Source organism: Notolepis coatsorum, assembly GCF_963971535.1.
Source record: "Notolepis coatsorum genome assembly, chromosome: 14".
NCBI classification, from domain to species: Eukaryota; Metazoa; Chordata; class Actinopteri; order Aulopiformes; family Paralepididae; genus Notolepis; species Notolepis coatsorum.
This window is the reverse complement of record NC_140178.1, coordinates 94,801,697-94,828,557: the sequence shown is the minus strand read 5'-3', so window position 1 is coordinate 94,828,557 and position 26,861 is coordinate 94,801,697. Positions and strand designations below refer to the sequence as shown.

Below are 26,861 nucleotides of genomic sequence, written 5' to 3'. Positions count from 1 at the left end.
CTTTCCTACCAAACACAGTGGAGGGGGTTACTTTGGTACCTGGGGAGAAAGAGAGAGGGAAGCTGATGGAGAGAGAATGACCAGGCACAGACATTAGGTCTTATTCAGGAATCTTCAATCTTCTTTACATGATAGGAAAGTACATACCTTCCAAATAAACCATCACTTGTACAAATCGAGCGGATACTTTTCAATCTATGTCTTATTAACCTGAGCTGACTTCACTGTGTTCTTGCTGAGTAATGTAAGTTAGTACTCAATCCATTGTATATTTTGATAATTGTTTGTTGTTAATCAATCAGGCTCTGTGCAACCCCATTGGGTTTGACTTGAGCAGCCTGTGGTAATTAGTCCAATCAGCCAATAGGGATTTAAGTGTAGTCTATCGAAGCGCCAGCAGAGCGCCGGCGACCGACTAAGACAGACAAAGACTTGGAGTTTTCCTGCTGGAGTTTATTCGAGGAGGCAACCGAGTGCACTAGAGTATCTACTGCCCCTCACCTGCCCTCCTCTAGCAGGCCACTCCTTTGTACCTGCATTTTCTGGTCTTGCCTTGTTAGCTTGTCAACTTACTCGACCCACTGGTTTTAGCTCATTAGCTAAACCTTCAATCGGCTTCATACACATAGCCTTTAGCAGTTGATCCATAGTACTTCGTATCTTTATTTGTTCCTGCTCTACCTGGTGTAAGCATGGCTATGTGTTCTGTCTGTCCTGTCTGTCCCTCTCTCCTAGAAAGGTTAACTCTGTTAGAGAGTCGTGTCCTTGAACTTGAGTCAGGAAAACAGTCAGCTTTAGACGTCTTGGACACTATAGGCTTTTCTGAGGAGCCTCTAGCGGGGTCTTCTCGTCTGGAGAGTCCCAGACATAGTGCTCAGGACAAGGCCTTTGCGCCCACTACGAAGCGGCAGTGTAACCGCCCGGCCTCGGCCTCAACAGCACCTGCTCCGCAACATGATTTTACACGTGTTGCGGGTTCCGGTCCAAGTACGCAGCCGGTTCCACTGCAACCCCGTCGTTCCGTCCTTGTGATTGGCGACTCCATCACCCGGCATATTTTGCTAGACAAGCCAGCCGAGATCAAATGTTATGGGGGAGCCAGAGCTACCGACATTGAAGCCAACCTGAGATTTCTGGCGAATAGCATAGTCAAGGCAAAAGGTAACCCACGTATCACACCCACTGAAGATAAATTCGACCATATTGTTATACACGTCGGAAATAATGACTGTAGGATGAAAGTCTCTGAGGTCACAAAGATCAACATAGTTAGGCTTTCTGACCTCGCCAGAAAGATGAGTCGGCATCGAGTAATCTTCTCTGGCCCCCTGCCTGTAAACCGGCATGATGATGAGTTCGTGAGTAGGACAGCTTCTCTACACCGATGGCTGGAAAAATACTGTAAAGAACAGGGCTTAGGGTTCGTGGATAATTGGTCCTCTTTCTGGGGGCACCCTGGCTTGCTGAGAAAGGACGGCGTGCATCCTAACATGCAAGGCGCCTCTCTCTTATCTCGCAATATAGACAAGATTATAGCTTCGGGCTGACAGCCACCCCACAAGCATGCCAGGGTGCAGGCTCTTAGCGAGCCTGCTAGTCATGCTAAACTGATGGACCCTGCCAATCCTTATACCTTTCTTGCTCGGTCCCTCCTCCACCAGGCTCCCCACTCCTCTCTTTCTATCTCTACCCCTAAACCTGTATACCCAATCAAAACTAGAATATCCCGTTACGCTCCGCTTTACCCAGCTCGTCCTTGTGCGATAAACCATGCCAACTTAATTGCGATTAAACCTACCCGCATGGCTGAAAACCGCGCTGCTAAATATACAGAGTGCGTGAAGGTTGGCCTTATCAACATCCGCTCTCTGCCAACCAAAGCTCTTTTGGTAAATGAACTGATAACAGACCATAGTCTCGACCTATTTGGCCTCACTGAGACATGGCTTAAACCTAATGATTTTCTGCCCTTAAACGAGGCCTCACCCCCTAATTTTAGTAGCTCCCACATCGCACGCACCTCCAAGAAAGGAGGCGGAGTTGCTCTAATTTATGACTCTAAGCACAACTTTACATCCGACGCAAACTGTAAGTTTTCCTCGTTTGAGGTGCTCCTGTTGCATCCCTCTCCACCCAACAGAAAGTGTGGCGGTCTGATTCCTACCTCCACTGCATCCTTTGTAATGGCTGTCCTATACCGCCCCCCAGGCCCTTACACCCTCTTCCTAGATGAATTTTCAACTTTCATCTCTGAGCTTGTTATGCGCTCAGATAACATTTTAATTGTTGGTGATTTTAACATTCATTCCAATAAAACTCTAGATCCCCTAAATAAGGCTTTTACCGACATCATTGACTCTGTCGGTCTCATTCAAATCGTTGACCAACCCACTCACAGTGGTGGGAACACCCTTGACCTAGTCCTAGCCCGCGGTCTCACTGTGTCAAATTTGACCGTCTCCCCCTATGTTCCTGCTCTCTCAGACCACTACCTCATCAAATTTCAAATTGATCTGACGGTTTCTCGCCCAGACAGTGTAGAATCCTACATGAGCCGTCGTATTAACGCCACAACTGTCCCAATTCTAGTTAACTGCCTACCAGACACCCTCTCTCCCTTCCTCTCTTACTCTGGCCCCCTTGATCTCTTTACAGACAAACTTAATGCCGCCCTTCGTAGCACCCTCGACATTGTCGCTCCCCTTAAACCTAAAATTAAACGTGCTCCGCAAAAACTAACTCCCTGGTTTACGGAGGAAACGCGCTCCTTTAAAAAGGCTTGTCGCAAACTTGAACATAAATGGCGTTCGACCAAACTCGAAGTATTCCGCCTTGCCTGGAATGATAGTTTACGTAACTACAAAAAGGCACTCTCACTTGCCAAAACCTCTTATTTTTCCAGGCTCATAAATGAAAACAAAAACAACTCAAAGTTTCTGTTTGACACAGTTGCAAAACTTACGCAGAAACAACCAAGTGCCCTAAACCATGCGTTCTCGGCTAACGAATTCATGACATTTTTTACCAAGAAAATTGACCTCATTAGAGATGAAATTGTTGCTTTACTCAACAATCAGAGTCCCTCCCAACCTTTGACGGGCATCCCCCCTGACTTTGATTCCAGTCATACGCTATGCTGCCTTGAAAACGTCTCACTTAGTGCCCTCTCTAAACTGGTTGGCGCGGCTAAACCTTCAACCTGTCTGTTTGACCCTCTCCCAGCAACTCTCATCAAAAAACTCTTCCCAACTCTAGGCCCTGCCCTACTCAATATCTTCAACACCTCTTTGTCTACTGGCGTGGTGCCCCTGGCCTTTAAATCAGCCGTCATTAAACCATTACTTAAAAAACCGAACCTCGACCCTCTAATCTTGAAAAATTACAGACCTATCTCCAATCTCCCATTCCTATCCAAAGTGTTAGAACGGATCGTCGCAACGCAACTTACTGACCATTTATCAAACAATAATCTTAATGAATCATTTCAATCTGGCTTTAGAGCCTTACACTCCACCGAAACGGCGGTTACCAAAGTCACAAATGACTTACTGCTCTCTCTTGACTCAAACCTCACCTCTGTGCTCTTATTACTTGATCTCAGTGCAGCCTTTGACACTATCGATCACTCGATTCTTCTAGGTCGGCTTGAGAACCATGTTGGCATTCGGGGTCTCGCACTAGCTTGGTTTAAATCCTATTTAACTGATAGAACACACTGCGTGGTCTATAATGATTTAACATCTGAGACCCTCCCAGTGCAATGTGGTGTCCCACAAGGCTCTGTCCTGGGCCCTTTGCTATTTTCGATTTACATGCTACCCCTCGGCGATATCATACGCAAATTTGGCATAAACTTTCATTTTTACGCTGATGACACCCAATTATATATACCTATTAAGCCAAATGATTCCTCCCAACTACAAAACCTTGAGGCCTGCTTGCTTGCCGTCAAAAAATGGATGTCGCAAAACTTTCTACTCCTTAATGCAGATAAAACTGAGATGTTAATTGTTGGCCCCCCAAACCACAGAGGCCTGTTTCAGGACATCTCCCTCAACTTTGATACCTGTCATGTATCCCAGAGCTCCACCATAAAAAACCTCGGAGTCATTTTTGATTCCTCCCTCTCATTTAATGCACATATAAAAAACGTCACCAAAATTGCATTCTTCCATCTTCGTAATATCGCAAAAATACGCCCCATTTTAACTCTGGCTGATGCTGAAACCCTGATTCATGCTTTTGTCTCATCACGTCTGGACTACTGTAATGCACTTTTTTCAGGCTTACCTAATTCAAGCATCAAAAATCTTCAACTCGTGCAAAATGCGGCTGCACGGATACTAACTAGAACTAGAAAATTTGATCACATCACACCAGTTTTGTCCGCCCTACATTGGCTTCCTATCCAAGCCCGCTCTGACTTTAAAGTGCTACTCCTCACCTACAAAATTTTAAATGGGCTTGCACCGCTCTATCTATCTGATCTCATCTCCCGATACTCGCCCGCTCGTGCTCTGCGCTCACAAAATGCGGGGCTTCTATCGACCCCTAGGGTTAAAAAGAAATCCGCCGGCCACAGAGCCTTTGTCTACCGCGCTCCCTACCTGTGGAACAAATTACCTGCCGTCATCAGGGGCGCCTGCTCTGTCGAAGCTTTTAAATCCCTGCTTAAGACTCATCTTTTCTCTCTCTCCTTCAACCTACCTTGATCTCACCTGGTCGGGGACTGACCTTTAGATTAATCTGTGTAGTTTAGTTATGGTACAGGGTACTACATGGTACCACTGGGTAGTTTACTATAGGGTAGTTTAGTTAGGGTACAGGGTACTACATGGTACCACAGAGTACTACTTGGTACTGCATGGCATTACAGGGTACTACATGGCTTACACAGCTCTACATGGCACTACAGGGTACTACATGGCACCACAGGGTACTACATGGCACTACAGGGTACTACAGGATACTACGGGGTACTACATGGCACTATGGGGTACTATAGGGTACTACATGGCACTACGGGGTACTACATGGCACTACAGGGTACTACATGTCTGCTCCTTTGCAGCACCACAAACATGGGAACTCTCTAACTCTTCCCCCCCCCCCCCCCTCTCCCCCCCCCCCCCCCTCTCCCTCCCCCTTCTCTCTGAGTACCCGTCTCCTGGCGCTGACCAAGGTGATGGATGCCTCGGGGTCTTGGCCAAGCTTGTAGTGACTGCTCTACATGCACCTCCGAGGCATTGGATCAGTTATTCACCGCCGTCTGTCCGTGGTCCTGTCAACTGATTAACAGACTGTTAACAGATTAACAGTCAACGCGGTTTCATTGCTGGGTTAAGTACTTCTATTCTATTCACATAATACGCTTACTTCATATATCTACTCCATTCACATATATGCCTACCACTTGTATCTATTGCTATGTCCGCCTACTACAATCTCATGAGCTGTCTAACGCCTGTCCCGTCTCCCTGTCTTCCTATGACTTGCTGTCCTGGAGTGTTGACCGGAGTGTTGGACGTCCCGTGACGAAGGCCGGGAGATTGCGACCCCCTCTGCGTGCCCCCCTGTCTTCGGAGGTTTCGTAGTGGTGACCGGAGTGCCGGATGTCCCGCGATGATGTCGGGGAGTTCGCGACCCTCTCTGTGCCACCCCCCCTTCCCCCTGTCTCCGGCTGTCCCTGAGCAACGACCGGAGTGCTGAATGTCCCGTGACTAAGACGGGGAGGACGTGACCCTCTTGCGCCGCCCCTGTGCTTCAAATAGATCCGCTATCAACTCTATCTTTAATTTTTCAAAATGTACAGTTGCTATTGCATGCACTCATCTGTGTTTCACTACACACATGAGTGCATGCTTACCAACTGTCCGTCTGCAACACTACTATCACCGACATCTAAGAAGGGAGATCCCCCCTTGAACGGCCCTTCTAAGGTTTCTCTCCTCCACATTGCCTGTGGAGCTTTTTTCCCTATTGTTAGGTTTTAGTGAGTTTTTCCTTACCTTCGCGTGGGGTATGTCTGGGAGTGCTTGCATTCTTTCATTTATTTGCATTCATCTAAAAAATGTTTGGACCCTATGGTGTTCTTGTTCTGTTCTTGACTTATTGTTATGTTGTCTTCTTGACTTGTTTAAAGAAGACCTGTACGGCCCATGGGGACATTAACGTGTGTTGTCGGGCCCTATAAATAAATTTGATTTGATTTGATTTGATTAACCAAGATGATACCACAATCACTTGTTTAGAGCTGCAGTCGCAGAGCTTCAAAGGCTTGGAGCCGTTTCTCTTAACGACGCATGCAGGACTACTGTACCCACAATGCAACACACCTAACCCCTCCCCCACCTAACACCTTCTCCAGGTGAGCTGCGGGGGAGCAAAAATGTGGCTTCGTTATTACGATGTGTGAGTATGTGTGTATTGTGTGCGTGCTTCCCTCAGTCAGTGACAGAGCCGCCTCTCTGCGCCTACAGTATCTACTCCATTATGAGCGAGCAGCACGCGCCTGTCTGACTTGCGACTGAAATAGATGCATTCGTTAGAGAAATAGAATAGAATAGAATGGAAATACTTTATTCATCCCGAGGGAAATTTGCCACTACAAATCTCTCACAGTAAACAGTAAACATTTAGGTAGACAAAAACAAAAGTCACGAATAAGAATAAAAATAAGCCTAAGAATAAAATACGGTCCGGGATACATTTCCTGTAATACATTCTAATATAAAATATACAGTAAAAATATACAGGAATATACAGTAAGTGTAAAATTGTACTATGTAAAAGTAAAAGTCCAGGAAGATAGTACTGTCACCCTGTGCTCAGTGATGCAGTGAGGCACAGTGTTGCATTATAAAGTCTGATGGCTGTCGGAATGGAAGGACTTCCTGTGCCATTCAGTGCTATATCTTGAGCGTCTTAGTTTAACACTGAGAAATTCAATAATCTAACAGTTATGCCTTTATTATATGCCTTATGCGCACCGCCAGCAAGCCTTTATTAAAAACCTGCGACTGAGTCAAGTACGCAGGAGTGAGGCGCGGGCGGAAGTGGTATTCATAATTACATTGTAGTTCTTCAAAATGGAAAGGGTAGAGGGTAGCGTCAACAGTCTGGCTGAATTACCGCATTGTGTTTCTGAGCAGAGATCAATCAGCCACTCAGACAACTAATCAGGTGCGCCTCTTTCTGGTGAATTAGTGATTTAATGTAGCTTTGCAGTGGAATTTCCCCTTCAGCCACATTATGTTTAGTTAACATTAGATGAGCCTCCTTTCACCTCTCCTTTTCTTATATCTCCTCTCCACTCATCTCCTCTCTCTCTTTCCTCTCCTCTCTCTCTCTTTCCTCTCCTCTCTCCTCTTGCTTCCATGTCCTCTGCACTCCACTCCTCTCCTCTCTCTCTATTTCCTCTCCTCTTCTCTCTCTCCTCTCCCCTCCTCTCCTCTCTCTCCTCTTTCTCTCTCCTCCCCTCTCTATTTGCTCCCCCCTCTCCTATCCTCTCTCTATTTCCTCTCCTCCCCTCTCATCTCCTCTCCTCTCTCTCTTTCCTTCTTTCCTCTCATCTTTTCGCCCCTCTCATCTCCTCTCTCTCTTTCCTTCTTTCCTCTCATCTTTTCGCTCTCTTCCCTCTCCTCTCCTCTCTTTCCTCTCCTCTCTCTCTTTCCTCTCCACACACACACACACACACACACACACACACACACACACACACACACACACACACACACACACACACACACACACACACACACACACACACACACACACACACACACACACACACACACACACACTCTCTCTCTTAGATGTCCATTGTGTTCGATGAATGATGACGCTTGCTCCAGGGATGGGGTGAGGCGTGTGGGGGGGGGGGGGGGGGGGGTTAGCGACGCTGCCGCTGGTGCCACTTCTCGTGGGCGTTGAGTCCGACCCTTGAGCCGCACACCCGTCCGCAGATGGCGCAAGGGAAGCCAGATACCTGGGGGATGCCAGCCGCCCGCTGGTGTCGTTGTGTGCGCCTCTCAGATCTTCGGTCTTGGTTGGTTTGGTGTATTTGGGAAACTGCAGTGGCACAAGTGACTTGCCAGGCTGATCTGTCGAGTGCCAGAGTTTCAAGCTGCGTGTTGTTGATGTTTGCACACTTTAGCAGGTCCCTGGTGTAGTCCTTAAAGCATCTCTTTTGGCCTCCAGCAGCCCGCTTTGCTCCTCTCAGTTGGCCTACCCTAGAGGACTTGGCGGGGCAGGCGGTGGTCAGGCATACATACGTATGGTGTGCCCTATCCAGCGAAGATGTTTTTTGGCCACAGCTGCGGCCATACAGATTGAGTTGGTGTTGTTGAGGATGTCTGTGTGGGGGACTCGATCTTCCCAGGTCAGGCCGAGGATCCATTGTATAGGCAACGGATGTGGAAGGCCTCCAGGTTGGTGATGTGCCGGCGGTATCGGGTCCAGGATTCTGCTCCATAGAGCAGAGTGGATACACACGCACGCACGCACGCACGCACGCACACACACACACACACACACACACACACACACACACACACACACACACACACACACACACACACACACACACACACACACACACACACACACACACACACACACACACACACACACACACACACACACACACACACACACACACACACACACACCAGACCCCAGCGCTCAGACCCACCCAGACCCCAGCCAGACCCCAGCCAGACCCCAGCCAGACCCCAGCGCTCAGACCCACCCAGACCCCAGCCAGACCCCAGCCAGACCCCAGCCAGACCCCAGCGCTCAGACCCAGCCAGACCCCAGCGCTCAGACCCAGCCAGACCCCAGCGCTCAGACCCAGCCAGACCCCAGCGAGACCCCAGTGCTCAGACCCACCCAGACCCCAGCCAGACCCCAGCCAGACCCCAGCCAGACCCCAGCCAGACCCAGCCAGACCCCAGCGCTCAGACCCAGCCAGACCCCAGCCAGACCCCAGCCAGACCCCAGCCAGACCCCAGCCAGACCCCAGCCAGACCCCAGCCAGACCCCAGCGCTCAGACCCACCCAGACCCCAGCCAGACCCCAGCCAGACCCCAGCCAGACCCCAGCGCTCAGACCCAGCCAGACCCCAGCCAGACCCCAGCCAGACCCCAGCGCTCAGACCCACCCAGACCCCAGCCAGACCCCAGCCAGACCCCAGCGCTCAGACCCAGCCAGACCCCAGCGCTCAGACCCACCCAGACCCCAGCCAGACCCCAGCCAGACCCCAGCGCTCAGACCCACCCAGACCCCAGCCAGACCCCAGCCAGACCCCAGCGCTCAGACCCACCCAGACCCCAGCCAGACCCAGCCAGACCCCAGCGCTCAGACCCACCCAGACCCCAGCCAGACCCCAGCCCTCAGACCCAGCCAGACCCCAGCGCTCAGACCCACCCAGACCCCAGCCAGACCCAGCCAGACCCCAGCGCTCAGACCCACCCAGACCCCAGCCAGACCCCAGCCAGACCCCCAGCACAAAGCTGCAGAAAGTATAGCCAATAACCTCCAGTCCCATCTCCAGCTCCAGACACAAGCGTATGTCAGAGAGGATGAGCTCACATCAAGCTACAGGGCTGCGGGCGGTCAGGTGGCGTAGCGGAGATTGTGCTTGTCACCAATGAAAGAGGCTGCGGTCTCGACTCCCGGAGAGTCAGCATTGCCTTGGCTTGGGCTGATCGCTATACTAACTCGTTTGGCTGAGTTAGGGGGAGGGAAGCCGTGGGTGGGTCCTGGGCGTTGTGGACAGCGACCCCTACAGTTCGGTCGGGTCGCCTGCACAGCGAGGGTAGGATCTGGAGAGAGGTAGTGCGACCTTCCACACGTTACACTCTCCCGGTGAAAATCTGCGCTGCCAGGCTGGCTGCCGGCTGGCTGCACATGTGTTGGAGGAAAACATGTGACAGTCTCCGGCCTCCCGGACCAACAGCAGGGGGGGGTGCGCAACAACCAGGAAGGGGGTTGGGAATTGGCATAACGACTAACAGTGGGATGGGAGAAAAAAAAAAAGAAAAAAGAAAAAAAAATCTACAGGGCTGCAGATCATCCCCTCATCCTCCACCCTCCACATATCATCATCAACCCTCATCCTCAACCTTTCACCTTTAACACCTCATCCACTCTCCACACATCACCATCCACCCTTCATCCATCATCATCATCCCCCCTCCACCCTTCATCATCCACCCCTCTGAGTGTCTTACCTGACAGACATGGAGAACTCCCCAGGAGCGCTCTCACTCTCTCTGACCAGGAAAGCTCCACACTCCCTCTGCTTGAGTCTGCTCTCTGCCACACCTCGAGAGATACGACCTGCAAACCAGCTGGAGAAAGAGAGGGGGGGTTACAGATATAGAAACAGAAAAGGGAAGAGAGAGATAGACAGAGACTTTGTGATTTTCCCCATCTAATTCCTCCACTGTGTTCCATAGTCAAATTGGAAAAACTCACTGAATTGCACCTTCTGTATAATATATATATTTTTCTTATTAGGCTGTGATTAGGGGAGAACGGGGGACGTTGTCACACAGGTAGGTTGTCACATTCATTATATTTCACCACCAGAGGATCCTGTCTCCCATACTTTGGTATTTAAATGTCCAGAATTGGGGTCAGAGTTCACCTACATTGTCCATTTGTAAATATTCCGCTCCTCAGTATTTTTCTTCTAGGCTTTTACACAATTGGTTTATAATGAAACAATTATTACCCTTACAAAGTGTGAAGGGATAGCTATATAGTTTAGATTGTTGTTAGCTAGCTAACTAGTTGTTAGATGGCTGTTAGCCTTGATGCTATCAAGACATTCCAGTTGGGGTTGGTCGTCACATTTTATTTGGGGTTGGTTGTCACATGTTACAACTACGAATTGAAAATGGGGGACCCTGATGTAAACAAGACAAACGTCTTTCTCTGGTCTGCATCCCCTTAACAATTGTGTGTATTGAGCCGTACTCTTAGGTTAGGTTAGGTTTACTTTATTTGTTCAAGGGGGACAGTGTACATTAATAAAACATTTTACAAATGTAAATGCACCCAATTTTAGCCAAAAGGCTAATTTCCATTGGCAGTCCCCCTGCCAGAAGGTACAGGCTAAAATCCTGTGTAAAAAAAGGGTTAGCAATAAAAACAGAATAAAATCAAGATAAATAACATTAGAATAAAAACACAACAAAAGCACATAGATATAGTAGGGATACAGGTCACAATACAGTCATGGACACAAGGACAGACGCACCGTCCATATCCACACACACACATACACACACAGACACCTCAGTGTTGACAGTTCTGGTTTTCAATGAGCCATTCCCTAACCCTGCACTTGAATGAATGGTATGATGTGGACACTCTAATTGTTTGAGGAATTGAGTTCCATTGGTGGGATGCTCTGTATGAGAAGATTGTATGTATTGTACCCATTCTGCAATCTGTTAAATAAAGTTTTCATTCATTCATTCATTCATTCATTCATTCATTCATTCATTCATTCATTCATTCATTCATTCATTCATTCATTCATTCATTCATTCTCATTCATTCATTCATTCATTCATTCATTCATTCATTCATTCATTCATTCATTCATTCATTCATTCATTCATTCATGTTGTTAGGCCGATTTATTGTGTTCTTATTTTGTTATATAGGATGGCCTAAATATGTGTTTCCTGTTTATGTTCATGTTAAGATGCATTAAGATGTATTTGTCAACTTGTCAATGCAATTAAACTTTCAAATTTAGTTCTGCCTTCTTGTCTTCTTTTTAAGATTTTCCCATTAAAACACATGGTGACAACCAACCCCATAGTGTGTGACAACCATCCCCATGATCGGGTTGGTTGTCACAATGTGTCAGAGTGTCTTTGATAGGTGATTAACTCTTTGTTACAATACGTTGGGAAATGAGAGGGATACACATTTCAAGCAAACATCTTAAGCTTCAATTTAATGTAGGAATGACTATTGAAAGATGTTTTGATTATGAGCAATTCACACTAGAGTAAAAAGTGTGACAACGTCCCCCGTTCTCCCCTATCCTAGAAATCACAATGGGTTGTTTTATATAGTGAGATCAAGTTTTAAATAAGAAATGGTCTCACGACATTGACATGACAGAGTCTTGGTTTTCCAGTCATACCCAACTCATGGAATTCCAAGACTGTGACCACAGTATGCAGAAATATACAAATACACCATTTTAATATATATATATATATATATATATATATATATATATATATATATATATATATATATATATATATATATATATATATATATATATATATATATATATATAATATATTTGAATCATATAGATGCCTGTCCCAAATAAAGGCGCGGTGAGTTCAGTGATTGAAGCAAATAAAAGCCCAGGCTTAAAGTTTTACAGTAGGCAGAAATAATACATTTGTACTACATGCAGAAAACTGCATGGTGTTGCCACAAAACTACATGGGATTAGCATGAAGTGGGCATGTCTGCAAATGGGAGACACCTGGGTGAACGTAGGGGCTATTTTCAATCAGATATGTTGAGGTTGGCCCTGTAATCCCCCCCCCCCTTTTTATTTACATTTTTTATGTGCCTACCTTTTGACCCAATGATATGCCCAGTGCATAGACAGATAGACAGACAGACAGACAGACAGACTAACAGACCGAAAGACAGACAGACAGACAGACAGACAGACAGACAGACAGACAGACAGACAGACAGACAGACAGACAGACAGACAGACAGACAGACAGACAGACAGACAGACAGACAGACAGACAGACAGACAGACAGACAGACAGACAGACAGACAGACAGACAGACAGACAGACAGACAGACAGACAGACAGACAGACAGACAGACAGACAGACAGACAGACAGACAGACAGACAGACAGACAGACAGACAGACAGACAGACAGACAGACAGACAGACAGACAGACAGACAGACAGACAGACAGACAGACAGACAGACAGACAGACAGACAGACAGACAGACAGACAGACAGACAGACAGACAGACAGACAGACAGACAGACAGACAGACAGACAGACAGACAGACAGACAGACAGACAGACAGACAGACAGACAGACAGACAGACAGACAGACAGACAGACAGACAGACAGACAGACAGACAGACAGACAGACAGACAGACAGACAGACAGACAGACAGACAGACAGACAGACAGACAGACAGACAGACAGACAGACAGACAGACAGACAGACAGACAGACAGACAGACAGACAGACAGACAGACAGACAGACAGACAGACAGACAGACAGACAGACAGACAGACAGACAGACAGACAGACAGACAGACAGACAGACAGACAGACAGACAGACAGACAGACAGACAGACAGACAGACAGACAGACAGACAGACAGACAGACAGACAGACAGACAGACAGACAGACAGACAGACAGACAGACAGACAGACAGACAGACAGACAGACAGACAGACAGACAGACAGACAGACAGACAGACAGACAGACAGACAGACAGACAGACAGACAGACAGACAGACAGACAGACAGACAGACAGACAGACAGACAGACAGACAGACAGACAGACAGACAGACAGACAGACAGACAGACAGACAGACAGACAGACAGACAGACAGACAGACAGACAGACAGACAGACAGACAGACAGACAGACAGACAGACAGACAGACAGACAGACAGACAGACAGACAGACAGACAGACAGACAGACAGACAGACAGACAGACAGACAGACAGACAGACAGACAGACAGACAGACAGACAGACAGACAGACAGACAGACAGACAGACAGACAGACAGACAGACAGACAGACAGACAGACAGACAGACAGACAGACAGACAGACAGACAGACAGACAGACAGACAGACAGACAGACAGACAGACAGACAGACAGACAGACAGACAGACAGACAGACAGACAGACAGACAGACAGACAGACAGACAGACAGACAGACAGACAGACAGACAGACAGACAGACAGACAGACAGACAGACAGACAGACAGACAGACAGACAGACAGACAGACAGACAGACAGACAGACAGACAGACAGACAGACAGACAGACAGACAGACAGACAGACAGACAGACAGACAGACAGACAGACAGACAGACAGACAGACAGACAGACAGACAGACAGACAGACAGACAGACAGACAGACAGACAGACAGACAGACAGACAGACAGACAGACAGACAGACAGACAGACAGACAGACAGACAGACAGACAGACAGACAGACAGACAGACAGACAGACAGACAGACAGACAGACAGACAGACAGACAGACAGACAGACAGACAGACAGACAGACAGACAGACAGACAGACAGACAGACAGACAGACAGACAGACAGACAGACAGACAGACAGACAGACAGACAGACAGACAGACAGACAGACAGACAGACAGACAGACAGACAGACAGACAGACAGACAGACAGACAGACAGACAGACAGACAGACAGACAGACAGACAGACAGACAGACAGACAGACAGACAGACAGACAGACAGAGACAGACAGACAGACAGACAGACAGACAGACAGACAGACAGACAGACAGACAGACAGACAGACAGACAGACAGACAGACAGACAGACAGACAGACAGACAGACAGACAGACAGACAGGACAGACAGACAGACAGACAGACAGAGACAGACAAGTAGCAACTCCAGATTATTCATCAGCTATCCATGTTGTACTGCGTGAGTTGTCATCCATCTAAATGAAAGAAGGAGCCAGGTGATGAATCTCTGATAGAGATACACTAAGTACCAGCAACTACACTGTACACACACACACACACACACACACACACACACACACACACACACACACACACACACACACACACACACACACACACACACACACACACACACACACACACACACACACACACACACACACACACACACACACACACACACACACACACACACACACACACATATATATTCACACAAACAGCTTGGTATCGTGTGTGTGATTACGTAAGGCAGTGAGTGAGTATATTCCTGGGAGAGCCAGCCTTATGCCGGCATACAGATGTCCACATCAGAGCTAGAAACGCAGCAGAGCTACTGATGAGCTGCCTGGATATAAACCCACCAGACCCACTGCCTGTACTCTCTGATGAGCTGCCTGGATATAAACCCACCAGACCCACTGCCTGTACTCTCTGATGAGCTGCCTGGATATAAACCCACCAGACCCACTGCCTGTACTCTCTGATGAGCTGCCTGGATATAAACCCACCAGACCCACTGCCTGTACTCTCTGATGAGCTGCCTGGATATAAACCCACCAGACCCACTGCCTGTACTCTCTGATGAGCTGCCTGGATATTAGGGGTGTAAAGGTACACATATCCGTACCGAACCGAAACCGTTTCAGTGTGTACCGTACCGTACCGAACGGCTGTAGTTAGTGTGTACCGAACGAATACAACGGTATATTAACCACTGACGACCGCCCACCATGGCTGTTTTTTTCACAATCTAATATAATTATTATAATTTTTTCTTTTCTTTACAAGTCGATTATTAATTTCAATACAGAATATTTGTTGACAGCCCTACAAGTACAATTAGTTACTGCACACTGAGTGGAACATGGAAAGCCAAACTTTCCCCACTGTACCGAAAACCCGTACCGAACCGTGACTTCAAAACCGAGGTACGTACCGAACCGTGGTTTTTGTGTACCGTTACACCCCTACGATATAAACCCACCAGACCCAGGTCTGTACTCTCTGATGAGCTGCCTGGATATAAACCACCAGACTCCTGTACTCTCTGATGAGCTGCCTGGATATAAACCCACCAGACTCCTGTACTCTCTGATGAGCTGCCTGGATATAAACCACCAGACTCCTGTACTCTCTGATGAGCTGCCTGGATATAAACCACCAGACTCCTGTACTCTCTGATGAGCTGCCTGGATATAGACCACCAGACTCCTGTACTCTCTGATGAGCTGCCTGGATATAAAGTTTAAACCCACCAGACCCACTGTCTGTACTCTCTGATGAGCTGCCTGGATATAGACCCACCAGACCCACTGCCTGTACTCAGTTGAAAGTTATTGAGAGTAAACGGTTTTGAATATGGCCACCAGTGATGTCATCGGGGACATTGAATCATTGTGTTGTGTTAATTACAGTTCCATGAAATGATAAGGTAGCAGGCCAGTCCCTATAAGATAAGGTACTGCTACGCTACATCATTTTATGGAGCTGTAATTAACACAGCACAAGGATTCAATGTCTGACATCACTGGTGGCCATATTCAAAACCGTTTACTCTCAATAACTGTCAAATGAATGCGTGCAAAACTGTTCATTGAGGGTTTTTGTATGTGTGTGAGATTATGAGCAAAATAAAAGTTTTTTGCCAAGGCTGTTCACCGTCAGAAACGTAAGGTTATGTATATAACCAAGTTCTGTGAGTTATGGTGCGCTCAGCACCAGTTGCACTGTACTTCACTTCGTGCACGAGCACTGAATAAAAAATTCCACCATGTACCTTTACATCCCAACATTCGTCTGGCCACACCCCCATCCGCTTACCTTCATAAGCAGGAGTGTGGTCACCTACTCGCCTCCTTCCCAAACTTTCACCATAAGGCGAGATCAAGGGCCGCAGCGGTGTCCTGGTGCTGAGCGCACCATAACTCACAGAACTTGGTTATATACATAACCTTACGTTCTGTTTCGTTATGGCTTCGCTCAGCACCAGTTGCACAACAGGAGCTGAGCGGGAGCCATAGCCCGACAAATGTACCCCGCTGAGGCCCCCCACAACCATCAGACCGGGGAGGACCGAGCCCCCCGACCCTCCTTAATGGAGGATACCCCCCCTATTGGAGGCTTACAGGAGGGAGACGGATCCGACCGTGCGAAGAGGAACTCAAGCAACTCAACGCACAGGGTGAGCAGACCGTGGCTTGACCCCACGACTACACACACGCACAACCCGCATGCCACCCGGGAACGAACGGAAGGAACAAACCTCGTTACTGCCCCCAAAATCACGGGGTCAAGAGCAAACCCAACCCCGTGGCAAGGCCATAGCAGCGGAGCGCGAAGGAAGACCCAGACCCACTGAAGGGACTGGATCCCCTGGAAAAAAGGGGGCCCGGAGAGGTCAATGACGCCAGGCATCAAGACCCCACCAGGTGGTCACTTAGTGACACCGCCCCCCACATCGCCCGCGTATTCGGATAAGGCCCCTCCAAGAGCGGGCCCTTTCCCCCCAATAGCACACCGCCTGGCACACTGACCCTGCAGAACAGGCAGTCAGCATGGCCGTAAGCACTCAAAAAGGTTAACCAACGGAAGCAGGCAGCGCACTGGGGAAACCAGGCAGCAGGCTGTAACCTGAGCCTGGAGCACTGCGGACGAGACAGGCACCAAAGGAGTTAGCTGAAAACACCCCCCCCGGCGGAAGGGGTGTATGCTGGCGCTGTTGATCACCATGACAAAGCCTCCATTAAAAAAAAACCACCCAGAGGGGTCGAGGCAGAGAAGGCTGACATGATTGGCAGACGTCATGAACGTGCAGGGGCACACTCAACCGGGTAACCCGGGAGTTGACTCTGCTCCAACACACCAGGGAATCAACCACCCTCTCGGTACAGACGGTGGTTGTTCCTATAACCCCTCAAGAAAAAACTCCAAAACACACCTGCGGGTATACACCGGCTATACCGCAGTACAAGCGTTTCAGTTTTCAAAAAAGGGTTATCCCAGGCCTACGGTATCAACGAAACTTTACTTCGGACCGGGCCCGGCGGCACGGGAAGCACAGGGTTACCAGAGGAGGTCCAAGACCACCCCAACAGCCCCCTCTTCGCCACGCGTGAGAGAGGAGCGAAAAGAATGGAGAACCAGCCCTAAGCACACCGCACTTGGTATTCCCAGGCAGTCTCCCAACCAAGTACTAACCAGGACCAAACCTGCTTAGCTACCGAGATCGGACGAGATCGGGCGTGTACAGGTTGGTATGGCCGTAAGCCATTACGATAGTGCAGAGTACAACATGTACCCAACAAAGGGTCTCCATAACGCCTAACCCTGTGACACCCGGACCGACCCGGCATTTTTCCCCCCGAAAAAAGCACAAGTCCCTCAGGGTACCAGAACAGCAGATCTGCATCCCCGGCGGACAACGGGTTAACTGACCTGGACCAGCGCGACCAGACCAGTCCCGTGTCCTAACCACGCCGATATGCCCACTCCAGAAGAGGGGGTAGGTATGCGTGTCGATCTAAAACATGAAAAGAGGGCGCCACCCAGACGGTCCCCATTTGGACCGTGCTCAGTGGCCCACCCCAAGGGCGTGAGACCCCTCTACCTATGTTCTGATCTATTCCGTTAACATCCCCCAGATATGAACGAGAATTCATCGAGACAACCTAGTAAACTGGCGCTCGGAAGAGACAAAACTCCATCCCAGTTGCCCTATAAAAACGCTGTTTTAACAAGCAACCAAGGCGCACTTAGCCCCCTGCGTGATTTTTTAACAGAAACACACCGAGCCAGCACTATGTATGCGTCGAGACCCAAACACATCAATGGATAGTCTAGCAAGACACCAAACATTGTTCCTCCAAGTCGCCTGGGAGAACGACACGGAGCCGTCGTGCTTCATGTACCTTCCTCTTTTTATCCAAAAAAGAAAGAAACACAGACTGACATGAATCCCACGTGACGCAGTTGAGGGTAATTTTTTTTTTACATTTTTACATCCCACCACCCTCGCCATAGGGAGGAGACGGAAATCCCCAGAGAGACTTCCCACGCAAGCTGTATAGATTGAAAAGAATATATTGCAACATTGAGCTATGTAATATTCAGGTTCAGGGCTCTCCGAGGAGGAGGCACTGAACCAATAAATAATCGAATTGAATCGAATACACACACAATAGAGCAGAACTCCTTTTTGAAGTTCTACTCACCTTGACAATCTGAGGAGGAGGCTCTGAACTCTGAGGAGGCTCCCTCACAGGGAAGGAGAGTCCGAACTCACAGAAGGCCCGAGGAGGAGCTTCGTGAGGAGGAGCTCTGACAACTCCCTGAAACAGATCCATAACATGGACCTGAACAACCCACGGAAGTCTTACCAACAGAGACGCGCTCAGTGACGTACTCTATGGCGGGGGAATTTCCGCGGTGCACACGCCCAATCTTCCAGGGCGTGGGACCAGGAAACTCCCTCCCCCCCTCCCCCCTCTTACCCTGTAACGTGCCGAACAGCAACGTGACAGGAACCTTGAAGGACAGGAGGTTTTAACCCCTGACCAATCAGAAAAGGGGAGGAAAGGATTACCAGTTCACCCCTTTATGACCCCACACCCATGATACGATGTAATGACAAATAGAGCATGACACAGTCATAGTCTGCTACATGAAGTATCTAACAGATTCACACAGCTCATGTGCTAACCTGCTATCTGATTTTTACTAAGGAAAAAACACAGAATAGAGAGGGCCCCCTTTAAGAGCCCCGGTACCAGACTTACACATGTGTTTCTGTGGCCAAACCTAACCCAGTTGTAGACACACACAACCCTTCATCACAACAAAAAATGGCAAAAGTACACTCTTGCTACAGAGGAACGCTGTTTTTCATAACGAGAGAATACAGAATCCTCGATTATGTATTGGCCACAGGCCTTGCTAAGCACACATGATAAGTGACCAAACATTCTTTTCTTTAGGAAAATATAGTTTCTCAAGCGGTTAGCACAACCCCAGCAATTAATCTGAAGGTTACATCATATCCCTACAAACACAGTGACACAATATATTGTAAACAACATGTCTGAGAGGAGGGTGGGGAAGCCCCAGGGAACCGGGGGGATCACCCCTCCTTCCTTACCCTTGATACGACCAAGTTGAACAGGTAACCCTGTTAACATGTGAACACACTGTTCATTGTCATTACAGGCTGAGAAAAGAATTCATTCCTTAATCACATGTCACTAAGCATAGCTTTATAGGTTAAATAACCCCCTTAGTTGTGAGTTCACGTTTACATGAACACACATGTTCTCATCACAACTAACCAGATCATTTTTACACATGTAAACAATAACCCGATTTCTATGGAGAGAGAAGCTATACCAGTGACAAGACAATTCACACACAACACGCGCCGTATCCTCAATGTATTGCAGCAACACACGTTTTGGAAAACATCGTTATTACAAAACATTTAGAAGGGAAGGAAAGAAGAAGTGTTTAAGGTCCGGTCGGGACCTTCCTACCCTGAGCGCCGGCCAAGAGAACTGCAATCTGGCTAACGGGGCACCGAAGTTGAACACAGCATACCTGTGTTGACGACGAGGGTAACGTCGTTGCGCCACCCAGCCGCTACGTTTCTCCATGTTTGACGCAGTCCTCGCTGGCAGGGCTCCGGTGTAGGTTCGACTAACATCTTCTGTCAAAGATGACGTCGTAGTCAGAGTGTTTAAGGCATGTTATAGTCATAGAAAACGTTCAACAGTGTAGCATTAAGCTAACAGCCGTTCGACCGATAGCAACAAGCTAACGTTTACTAGCCTGGTAACACAGCGGGCTAGCGTCGCAGCTAACAGCTGACTGGCTAACACAGTAGTCCACAACTAGCACGCAAGCTAAGCAGCTATCACCTGAACTGTACACAACGACATAACAAGCCACACTTCAGACAGGCCGCTGTCCAAGTCCCTCCCCTAAGAGGGAAAAGAAAAAGAATGTCAGAACACAGTTTTCAACGGTGATCCAGACATGCAGCGGGGCCAGCACAGTTCCCATTTCGGGCTGCAGCCGACTTTGAGCATGGAACTCCCGATAAAGAAGATCCTATGCCCACATTTCCTCGTTAGGGTATACTTTCATTTGTATATGAAAGATGGGGCCTGCACGGGACAGAGAAGCATCCGCTCGAGAATCCTGGGATCACCAGGTCCTGGTCGGGGCCCACTAGATTGACCATCATGGGCGTCAGACCAAGATCCTCCGACCGCCGTTTAAGCCGAGCAGAGGACCCCAGCCTGAAGTCGGCGTTTCGTAAATTGTCAGCTAACCCCCACAGCATCAACAACAACCAGAGCTCGCAAGCAAAACAGTACGTACCCAACCTGGAAACAACCGCTTCTCACAACAGTCTGTGCTTCCCACAGTCCAGCTGTGTGGCTGGAGGGCAACCCCATCTAGCCGCAGCAAGGAGGACTGTAGCTGGGGAGCATGTCAGCGGCGTGAGCTCCTAATACGAAAAATCTGTTGAAGGTCGGAATGACCATCATCTTCCAGACACTCCAGTAACGAAGACAATATCGCCGTATTTTCTCGAAAATAGTGAGAGAGAAAATAAAGATATGATGTCAACGTATCTTCCGTTCTTTTGTTTTCCAACTTTCTTCTACTAACAACCTCGTCAAGTGGGGATCTACCGAAGGCACTTCCTTGTGGTGAAAGTGAAGAAGGAGGCGAGTAGGTGACCACACTCCTGCTTATGAAGGTAAGCAGATGGGGGTGTGGCCAGACGAATGTTGGGATGTAAAGATACATGGTGGAATTTTTTATTCAGTGCTCGTGCACGAAGTGAAGTACAGTGCAACTGGTGCTGAGCAAAGCCATAACGAAACAGAACTACCTGTAGGACTGCTGTCAAAACTACCCATAGGACTGCTGACAAAACCACCTGTAGGACTGCCGTCAAAAATACTTCTAGGACTGCGGTCAAAACTACCATAGGACTGCAGTCAAAACTACCTGTAAGACTGCTGTCAAAACTACTTGTATAACTGCTGTTAAAACTACTTGTAGGACTGCTGTCAGAACTACTTGTATAACTGCTGTTCTGTATCGTTAAGGGGCTCAGCTTGGCATCACCTTCTGCACTATCTCGCGTACGTGCACGCGTACTGAATAAATTCCACAAATGTACCTCTAATACCAGTATTAGTCTGACCACACCCCTCATCAGCTTACCTTCATAAGCAGGTGTGTGGTCACCTGCTCTCCTCCTTCTCGCTTTCACCACAAGGAAAGTGCCTCGGTAGTACCCCACTTGACGTGTTGTTAGTTGAAAAGAGTTGTGACTGGTTTACATTGTGCTTAACCTTTTCTTCTCTCACTTGTTGTATAAGAAAAGGTTTGGGTCATAATGTATTCCGCGGAGAGTAGACCCGCTAGACCTACTCTTCACCACCGGTTCTCCATTCCCGCCTCCGTCGTGCGCCTCGGTGCTGGGCTGTTGCCACTCTCGTGGTTGCCGACCCAGCCCGGGAGACTGCCGGTGGATAGTTTTCCTCACCGACGAGCCGAGGGTTCGGTGCCGTCGCTCCGGCGATGGCCTGATCTCGACTCTGGTTCCTCTGGTTCTGGGGAATCGCCCGTTGATGAACGGGGGATTGTCTTGGAGCCGGAGGATTTGCGACGAAAACTTTTTGCGTCTGCTCGCTCGCGTCGCAAGATGGTGGCGTGCAGACGCGAACGGCCTGGGTTTGGGGAATTGCTGGAGACCAGCGAGGACGCGTCCGACTCTGGATTTCTGATGGAAACTGAAGACTTCATGGAGGAGGCGGACGGGTTCTTGTATGATGGTCCCGTGGAGGAGAGTATCCCTCCTCCGGAGACCCCGGAGGGGGGAGAAATGGCTCCATGGGGCGCCTTGTTCGAGGATGTCAAGGAACCACCTTGGCCTCATCAGCAGGATGCCCTACTGTCAGCCGCATCGGATTGTGGCTCCTTGACCAGTCGCAGCCTGCTGTATGCGAGGGATGCGGGGTCGGTGGAGGAGGGTTCGCAGGGGGAACTGCGGGCCTTGTTTCCCGAGCTCATGGCGGTAGCCGCCACCGCAAACAGTGTGCCGCTGCCGCTGCCATTGCCTGCACCTGTCCCTGATGACCTCATAGGCCATCCCTGGCAGCGTCCCCCAGTGAGAGGGGTGGACGTTGTCTACCCATTTTTCCCATCGATGGGGGCCTATGTTCGTCGGGGTCAGGCGGTGTCCAACATCATGGGACTAACTCCCGCCTACGTACCAGTTACGCGGGTGTCGGGGTTAGTCAAAGGTATGGGGGAGGGCGTACCTCGGCTTGACAATCCGATGGCCGCGCTCCTCTGTCCGGATATGGTGTGGGAACCCCTATGCAAGCCGGTCCTCGAGGGGAAGTCGGCTAGGCGATTGGCTTATTGGGGTGACCAGTCATTCATCGCTGGTACACAGTCGCTGGCTGCGGCGTCTAACATCGCCCACCTGGCTAGATTTGTATCGGGGATAATGACGGGCGGCACGGATCTGAACGAGGTAAAATGCGATCAGATCACCCAGGCTGCGGGAGCTGTTCTGCACCTTTCCCAGGTGCTGGCCATAGCCATGGGGAAAGTGCGCGCCCTGGCCACCTTGGGCCAGCGTCACCTTTGGCTGGAGCAGGCCCGTGTGCCAGAGAAGAAGAGAGCCCCTCTTCTGACGGCCGCCCTCTCCGACGCTGGCCTGTTCGGGAAGGCCCTGCAATTGATGACCTCAACATGCAGAGAAATGGCAGAGGAGAGATCCGTCCTTCAACCCCATTTTCCGCCTCCCGTCCTTGCCGGTGGGGGCAGAAGGCTTCCGCGACGTCGAGCTGTCTCTGTCGCCGCTACCACTACCTCCACCGCCGCTGCTGGCCCTGCCAAGAGGGCCAGGGGACGAAACGGCGCTTCGGCCACCGCCGGCCCATCCCAGACCGGAGGAGACGGTAGGGAACGTCGTGTCCAGCAGACTGTAACCTATCGTCCCTCCGGGGCTCCCCGGGGTGGCAAGACTCGAGCGGCGCGAGGTGGCAGACGCCGTTAGGAGTGACTTTTTCCCCTTTGTGTCCCCTCCTCTACACCCTTCCCGGCCCCTCTGTGATTTTGTGCCTTACACTTTTTTAATTAATAAAAAAAGTTCCCCGATATAAGGGGGACTGTGTTTGGCCGAACAAACTGTGTGTTTCTTCATACAAATCATATGGTGGGGTTGTGTATATATGAATCTACCCTGTTACGTTGGGGGGTGAGTTGTGTAAGGTCTGCAACTTACACTCGGTAATAGGTTCTATTAGCTTGATGCTCCACATGCAATTAGAACTGGTGTTATTCCATTGCTTTAACTAAGTATATGTGTTTTCACAACGCTGTGTTGTTAGTTGCAGTAATGCTCGTACGCACATTTTCATGGCCTAGCCATTACTCTCGTTCAGCGTTCTTCCTATGTATGACATAGGCAACGGGTATGGGATTCACGCACAGGCGACTTGTGTTTTGTTGTAAACCTTTTTTTACACTTTGTGGGTAGCAGGCATTGTATTAGCTTATGCTATGCTTTGTTCTACCGGAGGTTTTCAAGATGGCTACGGTTGTTTTCTGTGTGTAGGGATAAAAGGTGTGTTTTCGGGAGGGGGTGTCGAATAAACCCCTCCTTTTTCCCACTTGATTGGTTTAGAGGATTTGTTGATCTTTTCTGCTGAGCCAGTCAGGGGGGGGGGGGGGGGGGAAGGGGTATTCTACCGACTCCTGTTATGACAGGATCCGGTGGGTTTCCCCGCCCGTTGTAGCGTTGTTGCTATGGCGACGCCTTCCATGAGCTGGTGTCTTAAAGATGTCGAGGTTGGGCGCAGGACTTACAGCCTGCTGCGCCCGTTTATGTGTCAAACTTGAGTCTGTTGGTCACGTATCTCACAGTTTACATATCTTTTTCTTGACCGTGGTCTCATGTGGGAAGGTGTTTTCTGGGGGAGTCTGGTCTTACACTCTGATTAAAAGGAGTGACTGGATTAGAATCATGTGAAAAACAGGGTTTTTACTCCCAGCTGTGCAGTTAGGTCATACGGGTGATGCCTTTTCTTTATTTTATAAAGAGTTGAATGTGTCTTGATGGATATGAAATGAGGGTCCCTGATGGAAACAAGACTAACGTCAGGTCTGCCTCCCCTTATCTTTTTGTATGTATTCCTGTACTGCAGTCTGTTGGGTAAATATTTTCATTCATTCATTCATGGAGTTGATTGCATCTCGCCCCTCTTGTCGTTCCCTGGGCGTCTTGGGGATTCAATATGGTGGTCTAAACGGCCTATTGTTGATGTGGGTATGTCAGAACGCACACATAGTGCTGGCTCAGGATGTGCTTTGGGCCGTTGCTGACTGGCGCGCCTCGTTTGCTTTGGTAAAACAGCGTTTTTATGGAGCAATTGGGATGGGTTTTTTTTCCTCTTCCGACATCCTGTGTGTTGTCGATGGGTTCCCGTTCATGTCAGGGGATGATGACGGAATGGGTCTGGACATATGGGGAAGGGTCTCACGCCCTAGGGGTGGGCCGCCGGACGTGGTTCATACCGACACGTCTGGGTGGCGCCTTCTTTTTTATGTTGGGATCAAACGCGCATATCTGCCCCTTCTCCTGGGGTTGGCAGGTCGGCGTGATTAGGGCACGGGACTGGTTCTGGTCGCGCTGGTCCAGATCAGTGCACCCGTTGTCCGCTGGGGATGCAGATCTGCTGTTCTGGTACCCTGAGGGACTTGGGGTTTTTTCAGGGGGAAAAATGCTAGGTCGATCCGGGTGTCACAGGGTTGAGCGTTATGGGACCCTTGTTGGGTGCGTTGTATTCTGCACTGTCGTAATGGCTTACGGCCGTGCCGACCTGTACGCGTCCGATCTCGTCGGATCTCGGCCGCTGTACGGGTTGGTCTTGGTTGGTACTTGGTTGGGTGACCTCCTGGGAATACCGAGTGCGGGGTGCTGGGGCTGGTCTTCCATATTACGCTCTTTTCTTGCGTTTTGGCGCTGAGGAGCCTGTTGGGTGGGGTTAACCTCCTTTGGGATCCTGTGCTCCCCGTATCACCGGGCCCGGTCCGGGGTGATGCTCGTTGACCCGTAGGCCCGGGATAGCCCTGTTGGGAACCGGAACGCGGGCTGCGGCGGTGCCGCAGGTGTGTTTCGGGGTTCTTTCCTGAGGGGTTATGGGACCAACCATTGCATGGGGTTATGCCTGGGTGGTTGGTTCTCTGGTGTGTTGCTGCAGTGTCAACTCCCGGTTCTCCGGTTGAGGGTGCCCCTGCACGTTCATGACGTCTGCCGATCGTATGGGCTTTTCTGTGGGCAGCTGTCAGGGGTCGAGTGGTCTACGGATCCCACTTCTGACGTGCTGTTTGAAAGCTTGGTTATGCGACAACGCCAGCATACGCCCCTTCCGCCGGGACGGCTGTTCAGCTGTCCTTTCTGGCGCCTGCCTTGTCCGCAGTTTTTCCAGGCTTGGGTTGACAGCCTGTTGCCTGGTCTTTCCCCGGTGCGCTGCCTGCTTCCGTTGGTTACCTCTTGTGTGTTTAACCGTGCTGTCTGCCTGTTGCAGGGCTTGTGTTCCAGGCGGTGTGCTGTTGGGGAGGACAGGGCCCGCTCGGCTGAGGGGCCCCTTGTCCGGATACGCTGGCGATGTGGGGGGCGGGGTCACTAGGTGCCCCCCTGGTGGGGTCTTGATGCTGGCATCATGGACTTCTCCGGGCCCCCATTCCAGGGAGCCCGGTCCTTTGGTGGATCTGGGTCTTCCTTCGCGCTCCGCTGCTACGGCCTTGCCACGGGGTTGGGTTTGCTCTTGACCCCGTGATTCTGGGGGCGGTAACGAGGTTGTTCCTCCGTTCGTTCCCGGGTGGCATGCGGGTTGTGCGTGTGTGTAGTCGTGGGGTCAAGCCACGGTCTGCTCACCCTGTGCGTTGAGTTGCTTGAGTGCCTCTTCGCACGGTCGGGTCCGTCGCCTTCCCGTGAAGCCCCTAATAGGGGGGCTACCCGCCATTAGGG

At 49.7% G+C, this 26,861-nt stretch overlaps 1 protein-coding gene across 1 annotated transcript in view; it reads right to left on the bottom strand.

Moving 5' to 3' along the window:
* The window catches only part of grapa (GRB2 related adaptor protein a), a 176,676-nt gene that overhangs the window by 109,055 nt on the left and 40,760 nt on the right, over window positions 1-26,861 (bottom strand). Inside the window, 1 exon segment of the mRNA XM_084328763.1 lies at window positions 10,233-10,352. Coding sequence (XP_084184889.1) covers window positions 10,233-10,352 — 120 coding nt within the window.